Here is an 18,250-nt window from a genome sequence, read left to right as displayed (position 1 = left end):
ATTTTTGAAACTATGCATAATAAAATTACTTATATTTCTCTGTGGCCCTGCCAGCTCCCAATATCTGGATTTTGGGTGACATATACGCACCAAGGGATATTGGGTCTGAGATACTGCATAATGACTGTATCTGGGGGGGAATAGCTTCCTAATAAAAAAAACTAACATGTACAGAGCACTTAGATTCACCTGCTTTGAGCTGCAATTTTATAGTGTTCACAACATCCCTATAAGGAAGGGATTCCTATTATCCACTTTTTTCAGATGAAGGAACTGGAGCTCCGTGAGGTGAAGGGACTTTCCTGAGGTCATTCAACTCAAATGTGACAATTTCCCATCTCTGTCTGGGTTTGGAGCCTCAGTTCTGGTCCATAACCCCCTCTCATGAATTGCTTAGATAATGATGCAATTGCTCACCTCATGCTGGTTGCCAAAGTAGACCCCTCTGTCTTCTTCCCATCCCAATTATCCACCTGGGTTGTCTACAGCAGCCAGATGTACCTGCTTCTCCCTCCAGGGGCCCTCTAGGTAGAAATGTGGAGAGGAGAGGGTTCCTTGTTTGTACCCTTGGGAAAAAGTGGATGGCACCCAGACTGGCCCCTACTGGCTGGCTATACTCAGGCTTGCTCTCCAGAGGACCCCTGTGCAGTGCCCAAAGGGTTGGGCCCAATGCTGAGCACCTTGCTCCCTGCCCACCTGTCGGGGAAGAGAAATTACTGGGGCTCCATGTTCCAAGTCTGAGAAGGGATCGGATCAGGAAAAAGCAAACTGTTAGTCAAAGGGAAGTAGTCAGTCTGTGGCCACCTGCACAGAGTTGGGTTGCCTTCTGTTACAGGAGGGAATGTATTCAAATTCAGCCGCTTGAAAAGATGAGCTGGTCATCTTGAGACCGCAGGCTGGCCAGTTTGCAACGTAAAGAACCTTCACTCTCCCCTGCCCTGAGCCTCCTTTTATTTCGGACTTGGAGTCTGCGCACCTGTCTGATGGTCTCTGGGTGTGTCCTTCCAGGAGTGCCTGTCCCGTTTCTTACGGCTCCCTCCTCCTCCCTGCCACCTCCCCTCACTCCCTCGTTCCCTCCCTCCCTCTTGTGTGGAGGCTCTTGGCCCAGGTCCCTCAGCCGGGGATGGTGCAAGCGGAGGATGCAGGAGAGGTGAGGTCACGTCTCCCTTGAGTCCCGCGCCGCTGACTTTTCAGAGCCTCGCCGCGAGCAGTTAGCCTCAGTCTCCGACCGCGCGGACCCTGCGCTCCTCCACCCACCCTGCCCCGCCGGCCTCGCCCATGTCTCAGTGCGACCCCAGCTCGGACTTCAAGAGGGCTCTGGACAGCAGTCCGGAGGCCAACACCGAGGATGACAAGACCGAGGAGGACGTGCCCATGCCCAAGAACTACTTGTGGCTCGCCATCGTCTCGTGTTTTTGCCCCGCGTACCCCATCAACATCGTGGCTTTCGTCTTCTCCATCATGGTGAGTGAATGAGGACCTGAAGCCGCCAGGGAGGGAAGACCTGGGAGGCGTTGCCAGAGTGCTGGGCACCCAGCGCGCTCTCCATCGCTCCCTTACGCACTGCCCGGCACATCCCGGCTTTTCGGTCCTTTGCGCCTCCTCCTCACTTTTCTCAGGCTCTCAGCACTGTGCCCTCAACCACCGGCGCTTCCTCTGTGCTGCTTGTAGCGCTCAGAGCCCTGATCCAACCTCTCCCAGGGCGGCTTTCCACCTCCTTCCATCGCCCATCGTGCACTCTGTCCAAACCGGGGAGTTCTTCCGTGGACTCTGCGGCTTCTTTCCCTGCCTACCTCCTCTGACATTCGTAGGCACCGGTCGGGTTCTTCTCAACCTGCTTTTCTAGAACCTCAAAGTGTGCCACCCTTGCAGGCAAAAAGCACGGCCCGTTCTCTAAGTGCACGGGTTCTAGGGCCCCCCTCTGTGCCCCGCCGGGGCTCCCCCTCTCCAGCGCGTGGCACTCTTTTAGCATGCAGTCTTTGCTCTACTGAGCCCAGCGCTTCGCCCCGGCCACTTCCTGGGGGTCCCCAAGCGATTTCCGACGCCCTCTCCTTGATCCTGGTCCCATGCCTTCTTAGGCACCCCCTCTCCGGGGCAACAGCTCCTTCTTACTCTTTCTACGCCAGCTCCCTCTCCTTGGCACTCTCTGGCACCCCCTAGGCCCCCTCTTTCCAGCGCGCCCTCTCGCTCTCCAGGCTTTTCTGGAGCGCCCCTTTTGCCCCTCTCACCTGCAACGTGAGCCCTGGCCTTTTACTCTTTCTGCCCCAGCATGTCGTAGTTCTTCCCTCATTTGCTGCGCGCAGACCCTATCTCCGCCTTTCTTGGCATCCCCCAAGGGCTCCCAGGCTCCCCTCCATCGCTCAGTCCCGCGCCGAGGGCGCTCTCGGTAATGCACTGGCCACACCGTGCGCCCTTAGCGCGTCCGCCTCCCAAACCACGCGCCTCGGCTGCTGGTGTTCCAGTCTGTCCTCCCAGAGCTCGGCTCCGCGACCCCTTTCAGCCCGGGTAGGAACTCCTGGGCGAACCCCACCAGGAGGGCGGCGAGCGCCCACGAGGCCCTGCCTTATTGACTGGAGCAGCTGGCCCGCGGGTGGCAGCGAGTAAGGTTCCGCCCGGCACTGTCCCGGGACAACCCCTGGCAGCGATCTACCTCCCCAATCGCAGACCAAGAGAGTCGGATGCAGCTCAGGGAAGATTGAGAGTCACCGCCCCCTTCCCCCATTCAAGTCCGCCCACACCTGCCCACGGGGGGCACCGTATTCGCTTCGTGGGTGCACACAAAGACCTCATTTGCACGCGCAACCGCTCTTCCCCAACCCCCGTTTGTCCCCTCTCCGTATCAACATTCAAGCGTGCCACTGCCTGGGTTCAAACCCTAGTTCCGACCACAGACTAGCTGTATGATCTCTGGAAATCACTGCATCTCTCTTAACTTCAGTCTTTTTGTCTGTAAAATGGGAATAATCGTAGCCATAATTTACTGAGGTTGCTGGATTAATGAGATGATTGTAAAATGCTTGGAACAGTGTTCAGTATGATGTTATTATTAGATCTTTGCTCAAATGTCACTTCCTGAGGCCTTCCCTGATAGAGGTTTAAAATCAAAATCCCACAAGCTCTACTCCCCTTTCCTTGCTGTTTTCTGCCCAGAGCACTCCTCTTCACGTGACATACTGTTTTATTAATATGCTTACTCTCTGTGCCCCCTCCTTAGAGTATAAGCCCTATGAGGGTAGGAGTATTTGTGGGTGTTGTTTGTTGCTGTATCTTCAGCACCTAGAAGAGAATCTGGCAGGTGGCAGATACTCCATAAATACACGAAATGAATGCATGTGTGAATGAATGAATGGTGTTAATGGATCATGATGTCTGCCTCACTTCTGCTGCCTTTTTCCCCAGACTGGAGCCAGGAAAACTGTGGTATCAGGTTCCTTAGGACCAGCCAGCCAGTTTGCTCTCTTCCTTCCTCACCAGAAATACCAGTCTTGGGTTTTTCTCCAGGCAGTAGCAGACACTCTGGCTGGAATTGGTGCTCACACACTATCCTGATTTATTAATGAATCAGCAGCCACTTCGCCCTTTTTCCCAGGGCCAATTATAAAACTGCCTGCAAAGGCTTTTTCCTTCACTGATCTGAGATGAGCTAACACTCCAGCTCGTGGTGACAGGCTGGATACTAATGATGCCACTTGGTGTGTCCAGGGGGATAAGACTGGTACATGCTTTAAATGGAAACCTCTTTTTCTTATCTCCCCCCCCCATTTCCTCCCTCAAGACTTTTCCAATAGTTTTATAGCAAGACACCACTCTCACACCAGAACACAGACACTGGACTTGGAAAGCTGACTAGACGCAAGTTTCACACCTTCTTAAAGCCTTGGTTTCTTCATCTAGAGAATGGGAATGTGAAAAACATTTTAAGTTGAGCAAAACTGTTATAAGGATGGTACAGGATAAGGCATGTCCAGCTCCCAGCATTGTGCTAGGTGCATGCAATAATCGTTGCACAGATGGATCGATTTGGAGCCTGGAAACAACATAAGCCACATATGAAAACAAACAGAACATCAAATAAGTGAAACCCAAATTCTGAAGAGCTTCCCACACTCTCCCCCATCGCGCACCCTCTAAGGTGTTTTCCCACTGAAACCGTGCGGATCTGGGCTTGACACGTTTCATGATAAAGACTCCAGAGTCCAAAGAATAAAGAGGAAGAGGAAGGTGTGTAGGAGGAAGGGGGCGGACCAACTCTGCCTCTGTGTGCCTTGCCTATGGTGTCTTGTGGGGTCTGGCTCTTTTCAAGTCTGACTTACCTGTAATTTGTGGTACAGCCAGGCACACTGTTCTGGGTGTGGCACCAGTCCCCACGGAGGCATTAAAAAATGATGGGGAGCATCTGTGGTGTCGCAGTGATTTGGGGCCTTACTGGTATTTGTTGGAAAGGGCAAAGAGGACTAACGTCCTGTAGTGCTGGAGTCTGTCCCCCAGTGCAGACCTGACCTACCCCAAACATCAACAACACCCCAATCAAGAAACACTATAAGGTAATGCAAAGTGATATAAACATGACTGTATGGAAAATATTGATAAGGCTCAAAATAACTAGTTCCCAGCGATCTCAAAACAGTGAGACCTTTACTTATTAAACCAAGCCAGAGAAGACTTCTAGAAATTACCAAGTTGGAGGAGATGTTGGCAAATAAGAAAACGACTTCAAAAAATACACATTTGAGAAGAACATTCCTCAAGCTGTGGGCGTCTATGATCTTTCCACCACCCTATGGGGAGGTAGGGAAGTCCTGGGGGTTGTGAGGCAGTCAGTGCCCTGCAGACGAGAATCGGTACAACATGGCTTTGTCCTATTGGAACTTTGGTGGGTCAAGCGTTGCCAGTGGCAGAAACACGGAAATCTTGGCTTCTCTGTGTATTGAAAGTGCACTTAACCTGTACTCAATTTCAGGGATGCATATCTCAAGAACTTCTCCCCAGACTGGGCCACTTCTAGCCCATATCACATGTCCATGGGAATTTGAAAATGGCATCCCTTCTCCTCGCAGATGCAGCCCTGCACCAGGGCACATGGCTTAGAAAGTAGAGCCCAGGCTGGCTTTCAAGCCTCACTCCCCATGCTCCCACCCATCGCTGGTTATCTCTGTTTATGCCATCTGAAAGGAACTCCATAATTTCCATATGGCTTTTGACTCCAGAGAAAGAATGCCTGTTCATTCAACAAATATTTACTGAGCACCTATTATGTGCCAGGCTCTATCCCAGACATTGATATACTCCCTTACCTCTATCAAGGAGTAAATAAGATCAACAAGGTTTCTGTGCTATTAGATGTAGAAGGAGAAAAGTTCTAGGCAAATTGCAGGAGTACTGGCAATTTTAGGTTGAGTTCGCCATCTGTTGGTTGTGTAGCTGGAATTTGCTACCTGACTCAAGAGACTGGAGCTGAGTCCATGCTGAGCCTCCATTCACACAGCTGAACCAATCTGGTCACTCTAAGTGTGGATACCAAATGACTTTGGACTGGGTGATCTATAAGCCTTCTTTCATCAGAACAACTTCTCCTTCACACTTACAGAAACTGTCTAGACACCAACCACTGAGGTTCAAGTCCTTTTCTGCCATTTACTATGTCCATGATTTCATGCCACTGATTCAATCTTTCTGAGGCTTGGTTTTTCAATCTTTGTAAAATGGGGATCGTGATAGTACCTATTCAAGTACTGCTCTGAAGACTGAATGATAAAAGTTAAATGTTTTCATCCCATTGCCTGGGACATAGCTAGAACTCAGTAAGTATGATGACGATGGTGATGATGGGAAAGGATGATGATGTGTATATTTTAGGGATACATGCCATTGCCTTTTCCAGTGGCAGTTTTCCTCTTTTTATTGAGACCAGAAAATTCAGTAAGAACAAAAGCAATAACAAGAAAATAGGTCACTGGAATAGATAATTGTTGTAGCCTAAAAGTAAATATTAATGCTAAGCTGGGATGCATACAAATAAACAAGTTAAGACTTTTGGTTCAGCATGGAATATTGAACAGGCCTATTTTTCTCCACTCCTTTCTGCAACCACTTAAAATAACAGTAAGTGAATCTAAAAGAGCACAAATACCCAAGGACAAGTTAAGGGAACAGATGAAGAGAGCAGAGAGGTGACAAATTCTTGGAACATGGAAAATGGCTAGTTGAGCATTGACTGACCTTACAGAGTAGATATTACTGAATTCTGAATCCTGCAGAAGAAGGAGCCAACAAGAAGAAAGTCCGTTTACCCTGAGAAACTGTAGAAAGGCTCAGAAATTTGAGGTGCCGATTAAAGATACAACCTTTGAAGGTAGGAATAAAGAGTAGGGCTGAAGAGTGGAGGAGTGTTTGAAAGTCTTGTTTAAGAAGTCAGTACTACGGGCGCCTGGGTGGCTCAGTTGGTTAAGCGTCTGCCTTCGGCTCAGGTCATGATCCCAGGGTCCTGGGATCGAGTCCTGCATTGGGCTCCCGGCTCAGCGGGAAGCCTGCTTCTCCCTCTCCCACTCCCCCTGCTTGTGTTCCTGCTCTCGCTGTCTCTGTCTCTGTCAAATAAATAAATAAAATCTTTAAAAAAAAATAAAAAAGAAGTCAGTACTACCAGAGATCATCTGCCAGTCCATGCTGTAGGCACCTGACAGAAGATGGGAGATTTGCTCTCTGGTGAGATTAAACAGAATGGCTCTAGACACCAGGCACAGCTGAGGGTAAAGTTAAGGTATCATTGAACAAGGAAGGCTCTAGCTCCTGTACCCACTTTGTACCCTGACCCTGGCATCCAGGCAGGAGATTGGAGAATTTCTCTCCAAGAATGTGACTATACCAAAAGAAAAAAACCTACAGGGAGCCTGGGTGGCTCAGTTGGTTAAGTGACTGCCTTCAGCTCAGGTCATGATCCTGGAGTCCCGGGATCGAGTCCCGCATCGGGCTCCCTGCTCAGCAGGGAGTCTGCTTCTCCCTCTGACCCTCCCCCCTCTCATGTGCTCTCTCTCTCTCAGTCTCTCTCTCTCAAACAAATAAATAAAATCTTTAAAAAAAAAGAAAAAAGAAAAAAACCTACAGATACAAATATGTAGAAGTTCTCCAGAGAAATAATAAAAGCCCCACCCAATCATGAGTGGCTGCCCATCTGTTGATAGGCCCATCCTCACCCACAGAACTTCCAAGAAGTTTTTCAGTGTCTCACTTTCAAATAGGAACAGGCAGAGGAAGATTATCGGACGTTTAAGCAATTCTTCTGAATTAAGAGACCTGTGGTTTACAGAAGAAATGAAATGTAAGGAAATAAATAATGCCAAAAGCAGAAGAAAATTTAAGGATAGATGATGAACATCCTTAGAGAAATAAGAAATTATGTGGTGTCCACAAAACAAGGACAGGTTGGGAAAAAAATAAATCAGAGAAGCAAAACAGAGATTTGGGAAATTAAAAATATGAGGGTAGATTTTTTTAAAAAGTGGAAGGATTAGAAGTCAAAGTTGAGGGAAGCTCAAGGAAGTAATACAAAAATCAAAAAAGATAGAAAATGTGGAAGCAACTCAAATGTCCATCAACAGATAAATGGATAAGTAAAATCTGGCATACACATGCAATGGAATATTATTCAGCCTTTCAAAGAAAGGAGATTCTGACGCATGCTACAACATAACCCTTGAAGACATTATGCTAAGTGAGAAGCCAGCCACAAAAGGACAAATATTGTAGGATTCCACTTACGTGAGGCACCTAGAGTAGTCACATTCATAGAGACAGAAAGGAGACGGTGATTGTTAGTGGCTAGAGACAGAGGGGAATGTTTACTGGTACAAAGTCTCAATTTGGGAAGATGGAAAGTTCTGGAGACAGATGGTGGTGATGGTTGCACAACAGTGTGAATGTGCTTAATGCCACTGAACTGTACCCTTAAAAACAGTTAAAATAGTAAATTTTATGTTATATATATCTTATCACAAAAAAAAAAATGAGGAAGGAAATTTTCCTCCCCCAAAAGATGGAAGTAATAAAAAAATACAAGAAAATTTGAGAATTGTTCCCAGAAATCCAACATCCAATCAGAAAGTTCATAAAAGGGGTGCCTGGAGGGGCGCCTGGGTGGCTCAGTTGGTTGGGCGACTGCCTTCGGCTCGGGTCATAATCCTGGAGTCCCGGGATCGAGTCCCGCATCGGACTCCCTGCTCGGCGGGAATCTGCTTCTCCCTCTGACCCTCCCCCCTCTCATGAGCTCTCTCTCTCTCTCAAATAAATAAATAAAACCTTTAAAAAGGTCGGGGCGCCTGGGTGGCTCAGTTGGTTAAGCGGCTGCCTTCGGCTCAGGTCATAATCCTGGAGTCCCGGGATCGAGTCCCGCATCGGACTCCCTGCTCGGCGGGGAGTCGGCTTCTCCCTCTGATCCTCCCCCTCTCATGCTCTCTGTCTCCCATTCTCTCTCTCAGATAAATAAATAAAAAATCTTAAAAAAAAAAAAAAATAAAATAAAAGGGGTGCCTGGGTGGCTCAGATGGTAAAGCGTCTGCCTTTGGCTCAGGTCATGATCTCAGAGTCCTGGGATCGAGCCCCATGTCAGGTTCCCAGCTCAGCGGGGGAGTCTGCTTCTCCTTCTCCCTCTCCCCCTGCTCATGATCTCCCTCCCTCTGTATCTGTCTGTCTCAAATGAATAAATAAAACCTTTAAAAAAAGAAAAGAAAAAAGAAAGTTCAAGAAAATCCAAACGAACAAAGGGAGGAAATTATTAAATAAATAATACAGGAAAAATGTCTAGAACTGAATGCTTGAGTTTCCAGATTGCAAGAGTCCCTTGGTACCCAATAAAATGAATGAAATTATATGTGTACCAAAGCACATCATGGTGAAATTTCAGATATTTAAGGGTAAAATTTCTCTCCAATCCTACAAATTTATAAGAAGAAAAAACATGCCATGGATGCATTCATAATGGCTTTGGAATTCTCATCAGTAATGCTGAAAGTTAAACAGTGGAACAATGACTTCAAAACCCAAAAGGAAAATTATTTCCAACCTCAATTTAGACCCATCCAAGCAATCAGTCAAGGGAGAGAAAAGAATAGGCATTTTCAGACATTCAAGATCTCAAAAAAAAAAAAAAAAAAAAACCGAACAACAGCAACAAAAACTACCTGCCATACACCTTTTCCCAGCAAGCTATGGGAGGATGTGCTCCCCCAAAACAAAGCAGTAAATCAAGAAAGAGAAAGACATAGGATCCAGCAAAAAAGGTCCAACACAGAAAAGACGCAAAGAGAAATCCTCCTCAAAACAAGGCAACAGGTCTCGTAAACCCGCAGAGGATACAGTTGATAATGGATCGGTGGTCTGAAAGCCATTGTCAAAATCCATTATCTGGTCATGGGCTGGCACGGTGAGCTACAGCCCTGCCCTGTGCCTGACCACACCTGCTCTAGAAGACAAGGTCTGTGGTCAAAAAGAAAGTGAATACCCACAGGATGAAAGACAAACCAAACTGACTGTTCTTTCCATCCGACCCAGGCTCCACTGGGGACTGCTCATCCATCAAAACTAGATTTCAAGTGGACTTCAATTAAGTTTAGAGGGGAGTTTTTTGGGGCTTTTTTTGTGACCAAGGCAGAACTTGGAAATAACAGGTCTCAGTCCAGGCAGCTAACCCAGGAGATTTCACACTGCTCACTAGTTGGAGCTCTAAATGTTGTAGCTCATTGGGTGTGACTTCTCTCAATCCTCTTTGGCTTTTCCCACATGATCATTAGCTGAGAAATGGGGTAGTAATATTATGGACCCTTATGATTTATCTCTTATGAATTCCTGCACATGAAGCTCTGAAGAGTATTAAAATGGTTCAAGATGATAAAGATCTTACCTGAAGTGTGTCACTGTTGGAAATTTTTATTTTATTTATTTATTTATTTGACAGAGACACAGCAAGAGAGGGAACACAAGCAGGGGGAGTGGGAGAGGGAGAAGCAGGCTTCCCGCCGAGCAGGGAGCCCGATGCGAGGCTCAATCCCAGGACCCTGGGATCATGACCTGAGCCGAAGGCAGACGCTTAACGACTGAGCCACCCAGGTGCCCCAGAAAATACATTTTAAATACCATTTAAATTTACTGATAAAATGATATAATGGCTGTGTCATAAGCTAATATAGGAAATATAGATGAAACAAGAATGGCTGCTAATAGATAGTGAAACTGGGCTTGGCAGCATGGGGATTCATTATATTATTTTCTTGATTTTTTTCATGTTTAAAAAATTCCATTACAGTTTTTTTTAAAAAAAAAGGAAAAGGAAAAAAAGAAGTCCAGCCAGAACTTATTTCCCAAAGTCATCAAACACTGCCCAGATAACAACAGCAGCTATTAAATGAGCTGGCAAAACGGGGCCATGGTTGAGGTGCAGTTTATCATTAATTAGTAAGCAAATTATTTCTCACTTATAATGTATGAATTTTAATGATGACTTTGGAGGAAACCTGCAAATAATTATCAAGGGGAGACCAGGTAGGAGGAGTCACCTTCCAGAACAGTGCTTCACAAACTTTAACCACTTGAGGATCTTGTTAAATGCAGACTTCACTCCTCTTTCAAAACTCAGCTGGAAAATCACCTCCTCCATAAGGCCTTTCTTGATTGCCTCCCTCACCCTGGGTTGTGCCCATTATACTCTGAACAGATTTCTCTCAGGACACCTTTACTTCTTTGCACCAATTTGTGTATGTGAACCCCTTGAGGTGGCACTGTGGGCCCCAGGGACTAGCACAATGCTGAGCACATGGTCAGTAGGTAACATATGTTGAATGAATGAATGACTGGCTAAAGAGACCTAAGTTTTTCCCTACCTTTATCTCTGAGGATTCCCCTCCCTTCCCAGCCGTGTTCTGCATTTCTGCCAAAACTTTTTTGAAAAATATCCAGGAGGGGCGCCTGGGTGGCTCAGTTGGTTAAGCGACTGCCTTCGGCTCAGGTCATGATCCTGGAGTCCCGGGATCGAGTCCTGCATCGGGCTCCCTGCTCGGCAGGGAGTCTGCTTCTCCCTCTGACCCTCCCCCTCTCATGTTCTCTCTCTCTCATTCTCGCTCTCAAATAAATAAATAAAATCTTTAAAAAAAAGAAAAAGAAAAATATCCAGGAGACCCAGGCTAACGCCACAGGTCACTGAGCGGTTGGCCAAAGCTTGGTTCTTGCGATAACTTTCCTGGCTGGTCTGGAGCTCACCAACATCCTCATACTGCAGCCCAATGGGTCCACATTTGGAAATTGGTCTCTCTTCTCAACGTGCTAGGATTACGCGCTCCACTCATCCAGAAATTTGATGCCTTCAGAGTGTGAGCCTGAACATATCTGAAAACCTCCAGTTATCGCAAGTTCAAGAAGTAAGCCAGACTTTTCAAAAACCATGCTTCTCGGACAACTGGTTCTGCTCAATGTTAAAAAGTTTTACCAAAAAAAGGGGTAGGGAGGGGGGTGATGAAATTGAGAAGTCAAATGCTAAATTAAGCAAAAATAAACTGTTTCCTTTCCTTTGGGGTTTCTCAGAACCTTTGGCCAAACACTGTGCCTTGTGGTTCTTCAGTGGAATAGTGTAACACAGAGCATTTACTAAGCATGCTGCCCAGGATCCTTTGATCCTAAGGCTAATACACCACAAAGCACACTTTGGTTAATACCGTTCTTAATGATTGTGGTTCTCATGGCTTAATGGATTGAGCCATTGTTGATAGGGAGGAATGGCAGGGTCTCCATCCCTAACATTCTTGCATTGTAGACCCACCTCTCTCCACTTTCTTCCAACATAAGTATTTTTAATGGGTCTCCCTAGCCAAACTTCTGCTGATGTTCCTCCTCCCTCATTCTCTTCTATAGGTGAAATTCAGAAATTCATCCTTCTGTTTCCTTTACTCTTTATAGTGTATGTCCTATTCCCCCAAACTGAAGGAGACTTTCTGTATTTAACTCCCTCTTTTGATAACTTCATTTGTTCTTTGTTCTGGATAATTTCGGTAGTGTGGTATTGCCATTATCATCATCATCATCAACAACATCATCATATTTGTCCGTATGTCTTTACTTCTCAAAACATTTCCATATGGACACAATTTCACTTTTTCCTCGCAAAATCCCAGCAAGGTATGCAGGAAAGCTGTTTGCCCCATTTATCCATGAGGAAGCAAAGCTTGGAAAGGTGACACTGAGTAATGTATAGAATTGCTGAATCACTATATTGAAACCAATATAACACTGTATATTAATTATAATGGAATTTTTTTAAAAAAAGAAAAGAAAGGTGACCCTAGTGGACAAAATCAAACATGATAATCCTTGCCCCCATGTAGTTTACAGTCTAGACTCTTGAAGGATTATGATCAGGTGGCTATGCCCCACCCTTTGATAGGAATACAGCTTGGATGTTCTGAAAGCTTTCCCTTTTAATAGATCTGCCCCAACAATAGAATAAGCATCATATAATACTCTCAATCAAGCCTGGCAGAATTCCTCTCTAGCTTTTTGGTTTTAATGATAGATAGGCAAAAGGAAAATTCCCACTTGTCCTTGAAGATATTTATGGAGAGAAACAGCCCAGAAGCACAAGAAGGAGATAGACAAGCATGAATGAATAAAAGGGTGATGGCGAGGAAATGTGCCTTGTGATCTGCAAGCCCCATCTCTGAACTCCCAGTACTACCTTTAGGCACAGAAACTTAGGAGCAAGCAAAATCAAAATGAGAAATCCCAAAGTCATCTGAAAACTCAGACGTTACTACTAAAGTGCCCATGTCCATCAAGCTATTTTGATGGAGCCTTGCTATCGAGGAGTTAGGGATCTAAGACAATGCTGATCTATATAAAAAAAAGTTCTTACACCTGAACAGAAGCATCTGAGGCTGTGTTCAGGCATTAATGTAAGTCTATATAGGTATGTGAGTCTGTGTGTGTGTGTGAGAGAGAGGAGAGAGACAGAGACAAACAGAGAGGCAGAGATACACACACATAGACAGAGACAGAGAGGTAACCTCACTTCCCACTGGCCAAATATGTACTAGAGATACAGGGATGGTGAAGAGGAGGATGGTTTTGAGAGAAGAGGTGTTTTTGTTTAAGATTTATTTATTTATTTGAGATAGGGAGAGAGAGAGCATTAGCGGGGGTAGGGGCAAAAGAAGAGGGAGAAGCAGATTCCCCGCTGAGCAGGGAGCCCGACACGGGACTCTATCCCAGGCCCCTGAGATCATGACCTGAGCCAAAGGCAGAGCATAACCGACTGAGCCACCCAGGTGCCCCAAGAAAAGAGGTGCCTTAAAGAAAAGGGAACATATTCTAAAATCAGGATTTCAATATTGGCAATTCAGTAGATCAAACAATAGCAAACAAAAATTTAAAACATACTATTTTCCATAGCGAAGCCCACTTTTTTGTTCTCTCAACCACACAGAGGGCACCTGATGCTCCTGAGGTAAGTTCTTCATGCTTTTGAAGAACATGTGGCTCATAGTATCTCCCCTTGAGCAACACTTTCCTAGGGATCTACCAACAGAAAGAAATGGACTCTGGCAAGAATGTCTCTAACACTTCAACATCCCATAAGCCCCCAAAAAAGTCCCTTCCACATTTGTGCTTGATTGTGACAAAGTCCAAAACCCATTTTCAACGAGAAGGAAAACGGAAGAAGCAGGGCATGTGGCAAATAGACATCTGTATGGCCAAAGACAGAGAAAGCCTGGGTCACCAGCCTTTTCTTCCAATTATGGCATCCTTGGCCCCAGCCGCCATGGTAGGAAGTTGGTTGGGCAGCACTTAGCTCCGAGCTTCAAAGAGGAAAGGTGGGAAAAGGAATTCAGATGAGGGAAGAGAGCTTTAAGCCAACACAAACATCACTCGAATATGCCTGGTCCCCCTTGGAGAAGATACCACAGCATTTGGGAAACCTCTGGCCACTTTTCAAGGTTAGGAAGTAAGGAGGGGGGGGTTCTCTCATATTCATTCACTTGTTCAACAATGTTTGAACACTTAATATGTGCCAGACATTATGGTGACCCTTAATACAGCTGGCATTTGGGGCATCTGTGAGCTAGCTGGTTCTCTGACTAGAAGAGGCCTACATGTTGGGTCAGTGAATTAACTTCTCTCCTTCCCCTCAAGATTTGTGAACCGGTTGAGAAAGAAGACACAGGAAACAAACAGATGATCTATTTGCAGAGTGTGGCTTCAGATCCACAGCCAAAGGGATCCACTCTGCCCCAGATTGGGCAAACTTGCCCAATACTCCATGGGCTGCACAGGACAACCACAGCCTTCCCTGTTTGTTGAATGAGACAGTCAAGGTCTCAGCTCTCTAGGAACTTGTCTTAGTGGGAGAAGACAGACCATATACAGGTTAGCACATAAACAAGATCATTTCAGAGAGTGGTAAGCGCTGTGAAGAAAATAAGCAAGGAAGTATGAGAGAGAAAGACTAGTGGGGGCAGGAGGTGGAGAAGAGAATCTACTTTAGAAAGGGTGGTTGGCTGAAGGATGAAATCAAGCCAGCCATGGGAAGATCTGGGCAGAGCCAGGAAGTGCAAAGGCCCTGGGGCAGAATAAGCATGGTGGCAGAATATTCCAGGACAAATACGATGATATCTATGTCATCCACTTAAAATGGATCTAACTCCCCCAGGAAGGAATCCCAGAATAGGCCACAAAATAGAGAACTAGGGCTTCTGTTATCCAGGGTGGGCGGGGGGAGAGGGGATGTCACACAAGAGCTCTTCATAGATCATTACTTTGCCTCAGCCCCAAGCCATACTGCTCCCACATGTAGGAGCAAATTCTTGGTTTACTTTTACTTCAACCCTCATTCCAAACTAGAACAATCACTCAGAACTAATCTGGTCCCTGAAGAAGCAATATCCATTTTTGCCTGGGTCCCAGTTTCCCTAAGGCATTCATGACCTGTGAGTGCAAATATAGTTGACATTAATAAACAACAGCCCAGGCTTCACTGGTTCTTGGCCCTCCCTGCCACGTCAACTCCCGCAAAATTCCTTTCTGTATTTCTGAGAGGTGTTTCTCACGTGCTCACACAAAACTCTAATGCGCTGTTAACACCAGCAGGGCCTGGCAGCTGCTTCCGGTGGACACTGGGGTAACTGTCAAATGCCCCCCGGGCTGCTTCTAAGCCTTCACATCATCGCTTGCCTGACACCATCAACTTCTCTGGCCTCCACCATTTGTCCACTGGAGCCCTCGAGATGCAAAAGCTCTGTCACCAGGCCTTGCTTCTTTAAAAAAAAAAAAAAAAAAGTGTACAACTCAAGTGATTTTTAGTATACTCACAAGGTTGTGCAATCATTACCAGTCCTTAATTCCAATAAATTTTCATCACCCCAGAAAGAAATTCCATAGCCATTAGCAATCATTTGCCATGCCTCTTTCCCCTAACCCCTGGCAACCACTAATTGACTTTCTGTATCTATGGATTTACCTATTCTAGACGTCATGTATAAACGGAATCATACATTATATGATCTTTTATGTCTGGCTTCTTTCACTTAGCATAGTGTTTTCCAGGTTCAGCCATGCTCACGCACCAGTCAGTACCTCTTTTTAAAGTGAGGTAATATTCCATTGTATGAAAAGACCACATTTTGTTTTTCCATTCACTTGTTGATGGACATTTGGGTTGATTCCATTTTTTTGGCTATCATCAGTAATGCTCTATGAACGTTCATGGATAAGTTCTTGTGTGTGTATGTTTTCTTCTCTTGGGTGTATACTTAGGAGCGGAATTGCGGAGTCATACTGTAACTCTATGTTAACTTTTTTAGAAACTGCTGAATGTTTCCAAAGCAGCTGTGCTGTTTGGACAGTTTCATGCAGGAGGGTTCCAGTGTCCCCATCTCCTCAATAAAACTTGTCTGTTGTTTTTTAAATTTTTTTTTTTTTAAAGATTTTATTTATTTAACAGAGAGAGACATAGCGAGAGCAGGAACACAAGCAGGGGGAGTGGGAGAAGCAGGCTTCCCGCAGAGCGGGAAGCCCGATGTGGGACTCGATCCCAGGACCCTGGGATCATGACCTGAGCCGAAGGCAGACGCTCAATGACTGAGCCACCCAGGCACCCCTGTCTGTTGTTTTTTAAATATTTTTTATTTTATTTGTTTTAGAGAGAGAGGAAGAGCACGAGTGCAAGTGGGGGAGAGGGCAGAGGGAGAGGGACAAGCAGACTCCCCAGTGAGCGCAGAGCCTGACATGGGGCTCCATCCCAGGACCCTGAGACCATGACCTGAGCCGAAATCAAGAGTCAGATGCTTAGGGCGCCTGGGTGGCTCAGTTGGTTAAGCAACTGCCTTCGGCTCAGGTCATGATCCTGGAGTCCCGGGATCGAGTCCCGCATCGGGCTCCCTGCTCGGCGAGGAGCCTGCTTCTCCCTCTGACCCTCCCCCCTCTCATGTACTCTTATTCTCGCTCTCTCAAATAAATAAATAAATCTTTAAAAAAAAAAAAAAAAGAGAGAGTCAGATGCTTAACTGACTGAGCCCCCCAGGTGCCCCTTGTCTTTTTTATTCTAGCCATCCTAGTGGGTATCTTGTGGTTTAGATTTGCAGCTTCTCAATGACTAATGATATTGAGCATCTTCTCATGTCCTTATTGGCCACTTGTATATCTTGTTTGAAAAAAACGTCTAGGGGCGCCTGGGTGGCTCAGTTGGTTAAGCGACTGCCTTCGGCTCAGGTCATGATCCTGGAGTCCCAGGATCGGGTCCCATATCGGGACCCTTGCTCAGCAGGGGGTCTGCTTCTCCCTCTGACCCTCCCCCCTCTCAAGTGCTCTCTCTCTCTCATTCTCTCTCAAATAAATAAATAAAATCTTTAAAAAAAAAAAAGAAAGAAAAAAACGTCTATTCAGATCCTTTGCCATTTTTAATTGAGTTGTTTGTCTTTTTGTTGTTGAATTGTAAGAGTTCTTTATATATTCTGGATATAAGTCCCTTATTTGATATCTAATAGGCTGTCTGGCCCTTGCTTCTTTCACTTGCTTTGAGACCCTAGTCCGAGGGGGGGAGTCTACGTGTTGCAGAGTTTCCAATAAAACAACTTTTTTCTTTTTCTTTTCTTTCTTTTTTTTTTGCTTGTAGCCTCTCTCTCCAGCCCCCAGCAAGAACTGGCAACAGAGTCAAAGGCAGATACTGGTGGTTCAGGCTCTGCACTCAACTCGAGTTCTAAACCCTGCCCCATCCCTTCCACCTACCTTCTCTGAGCCTTGGTTTTCCCACCTATACACTGGGAATGTTAATGCAGATCTTTCCACATTGTTTTCAAGAGGAAATGAGGCACTGCTGGGTCCTTCACAGGCATGATCTCAATTAAGCCTCACAAACAGCCTGTGTTGTAGACATTATTACCCCCATTTTACAAATGAGGAAAACTGAGACTCGGAGCCATCCCTACAAGGCCTTATTTTCCTTTGAGGTCAGCTATGACCATGTTAAAGATTCAAATATCTATTGTATAATACTGTCTGTAATAAAATGGGATATAGCACAATTCACATAAACATAGACCAGTACTGGGGGCAGGGGGGTGGCTTCCATTTAAGTGAAAAACTGTCAGTAACTCTGGCTTATGAAGTAAAAGTGGCTAAAACTCCCTCATGAGCGCTTGACCTCAAGCCACAAATTCTTTATTCTGGTCATTCACACAGCAAACCCATGTCTGCCATTCTAAGGCAGAAGCCCACCCTTCAGGACTCTGACACAGAAGTTCGATGACTCAGTTTACCCTCTGTTCTGCCACTACCAAAATGACTGGTCGCCTTGTTCAGAAAGTTAAGTTGGCCAACTGCTTCATGTCAGTGTTTGTTTGCATTGTTTGTGTTACTGGTTTGCTTTTCTGTCCATTCAACCTCGTATAAGGGAACTGAAGGAATACTAAGTGTCAGACCCTCCATTAGGCACTGGGAAAAGGGTGATGAGTAAAAAGTAAAAACGCTCATGGAGCTCACAATCAGGTGGTGGAGTCACTCAGCAACAGGGTAAAATAATTGAGTCGCATCAAGAGGAGGGCATGAAGGAAACAGATGAAGACTGAGACAGCACATAGATCAGGGGACCTACTGAAGATGGGGTGACCTGAGAAGGCTGCCCTGAGGAAGTAGACATGAAAGCCGAGACCGGAAGAAAGAACAGGCACTGGCCACATGAGACATCAAGGGAGGAGGGCTTCCAGCAGAGGAAATGACCAGG

The 18,250-nt window shown here is 45.9% G+C and overlaps 1 protein-coding gene across 5 annotated transcripts in view; it reads left to right on the top strand.

The window, feature by feature from the left end:
• The first annotated feature begins 378 nt into the window (after positions 1–378).
• TMEM233 (transmembrane protein 233) overlaps positions 379–18,250 on the top strand; it is a 40,481-nt gene continuing 22,609 nt past the window's right edge. The window contains exon 1 of one of the 5 annotated variants that reach the window (XM_081802100.1): positions 379–1,464. In XM_081802100.1, the coding sequence (XP_081658226.1) occupies positions 1,279–1,464 (186 nt within the window). In that variant the 5' untranslated portion in view covers positions 379–1,278. The remainder of the gene's footprint in view (positions 1,465–18,250) is intronic. The other 4 variants (XM_081802101.1, XM_081802102.1, XM_081802105.1 and 1 more) reach the window with 4 other exon arrangements.

The sequence above is a fragment of the Leptonychotes weddellii genome, chromosome 13, assembly GCF_054177405.1.
Source record: "Leptonychotes weddellii isolate Sample4059 chromosome 13, ASM5417740v2, whole genome shotgun sequence".
Classification (NCBI taxonomy): Eukaryota; Metazoa; Chordata; class Mammalia; order Carnivora; family Phocidae; genus Leptonychotes; species Leptonychotes weddellii.
This window is presented reverse-complemented; position numbering and strand designations above follow the sequence as displayed.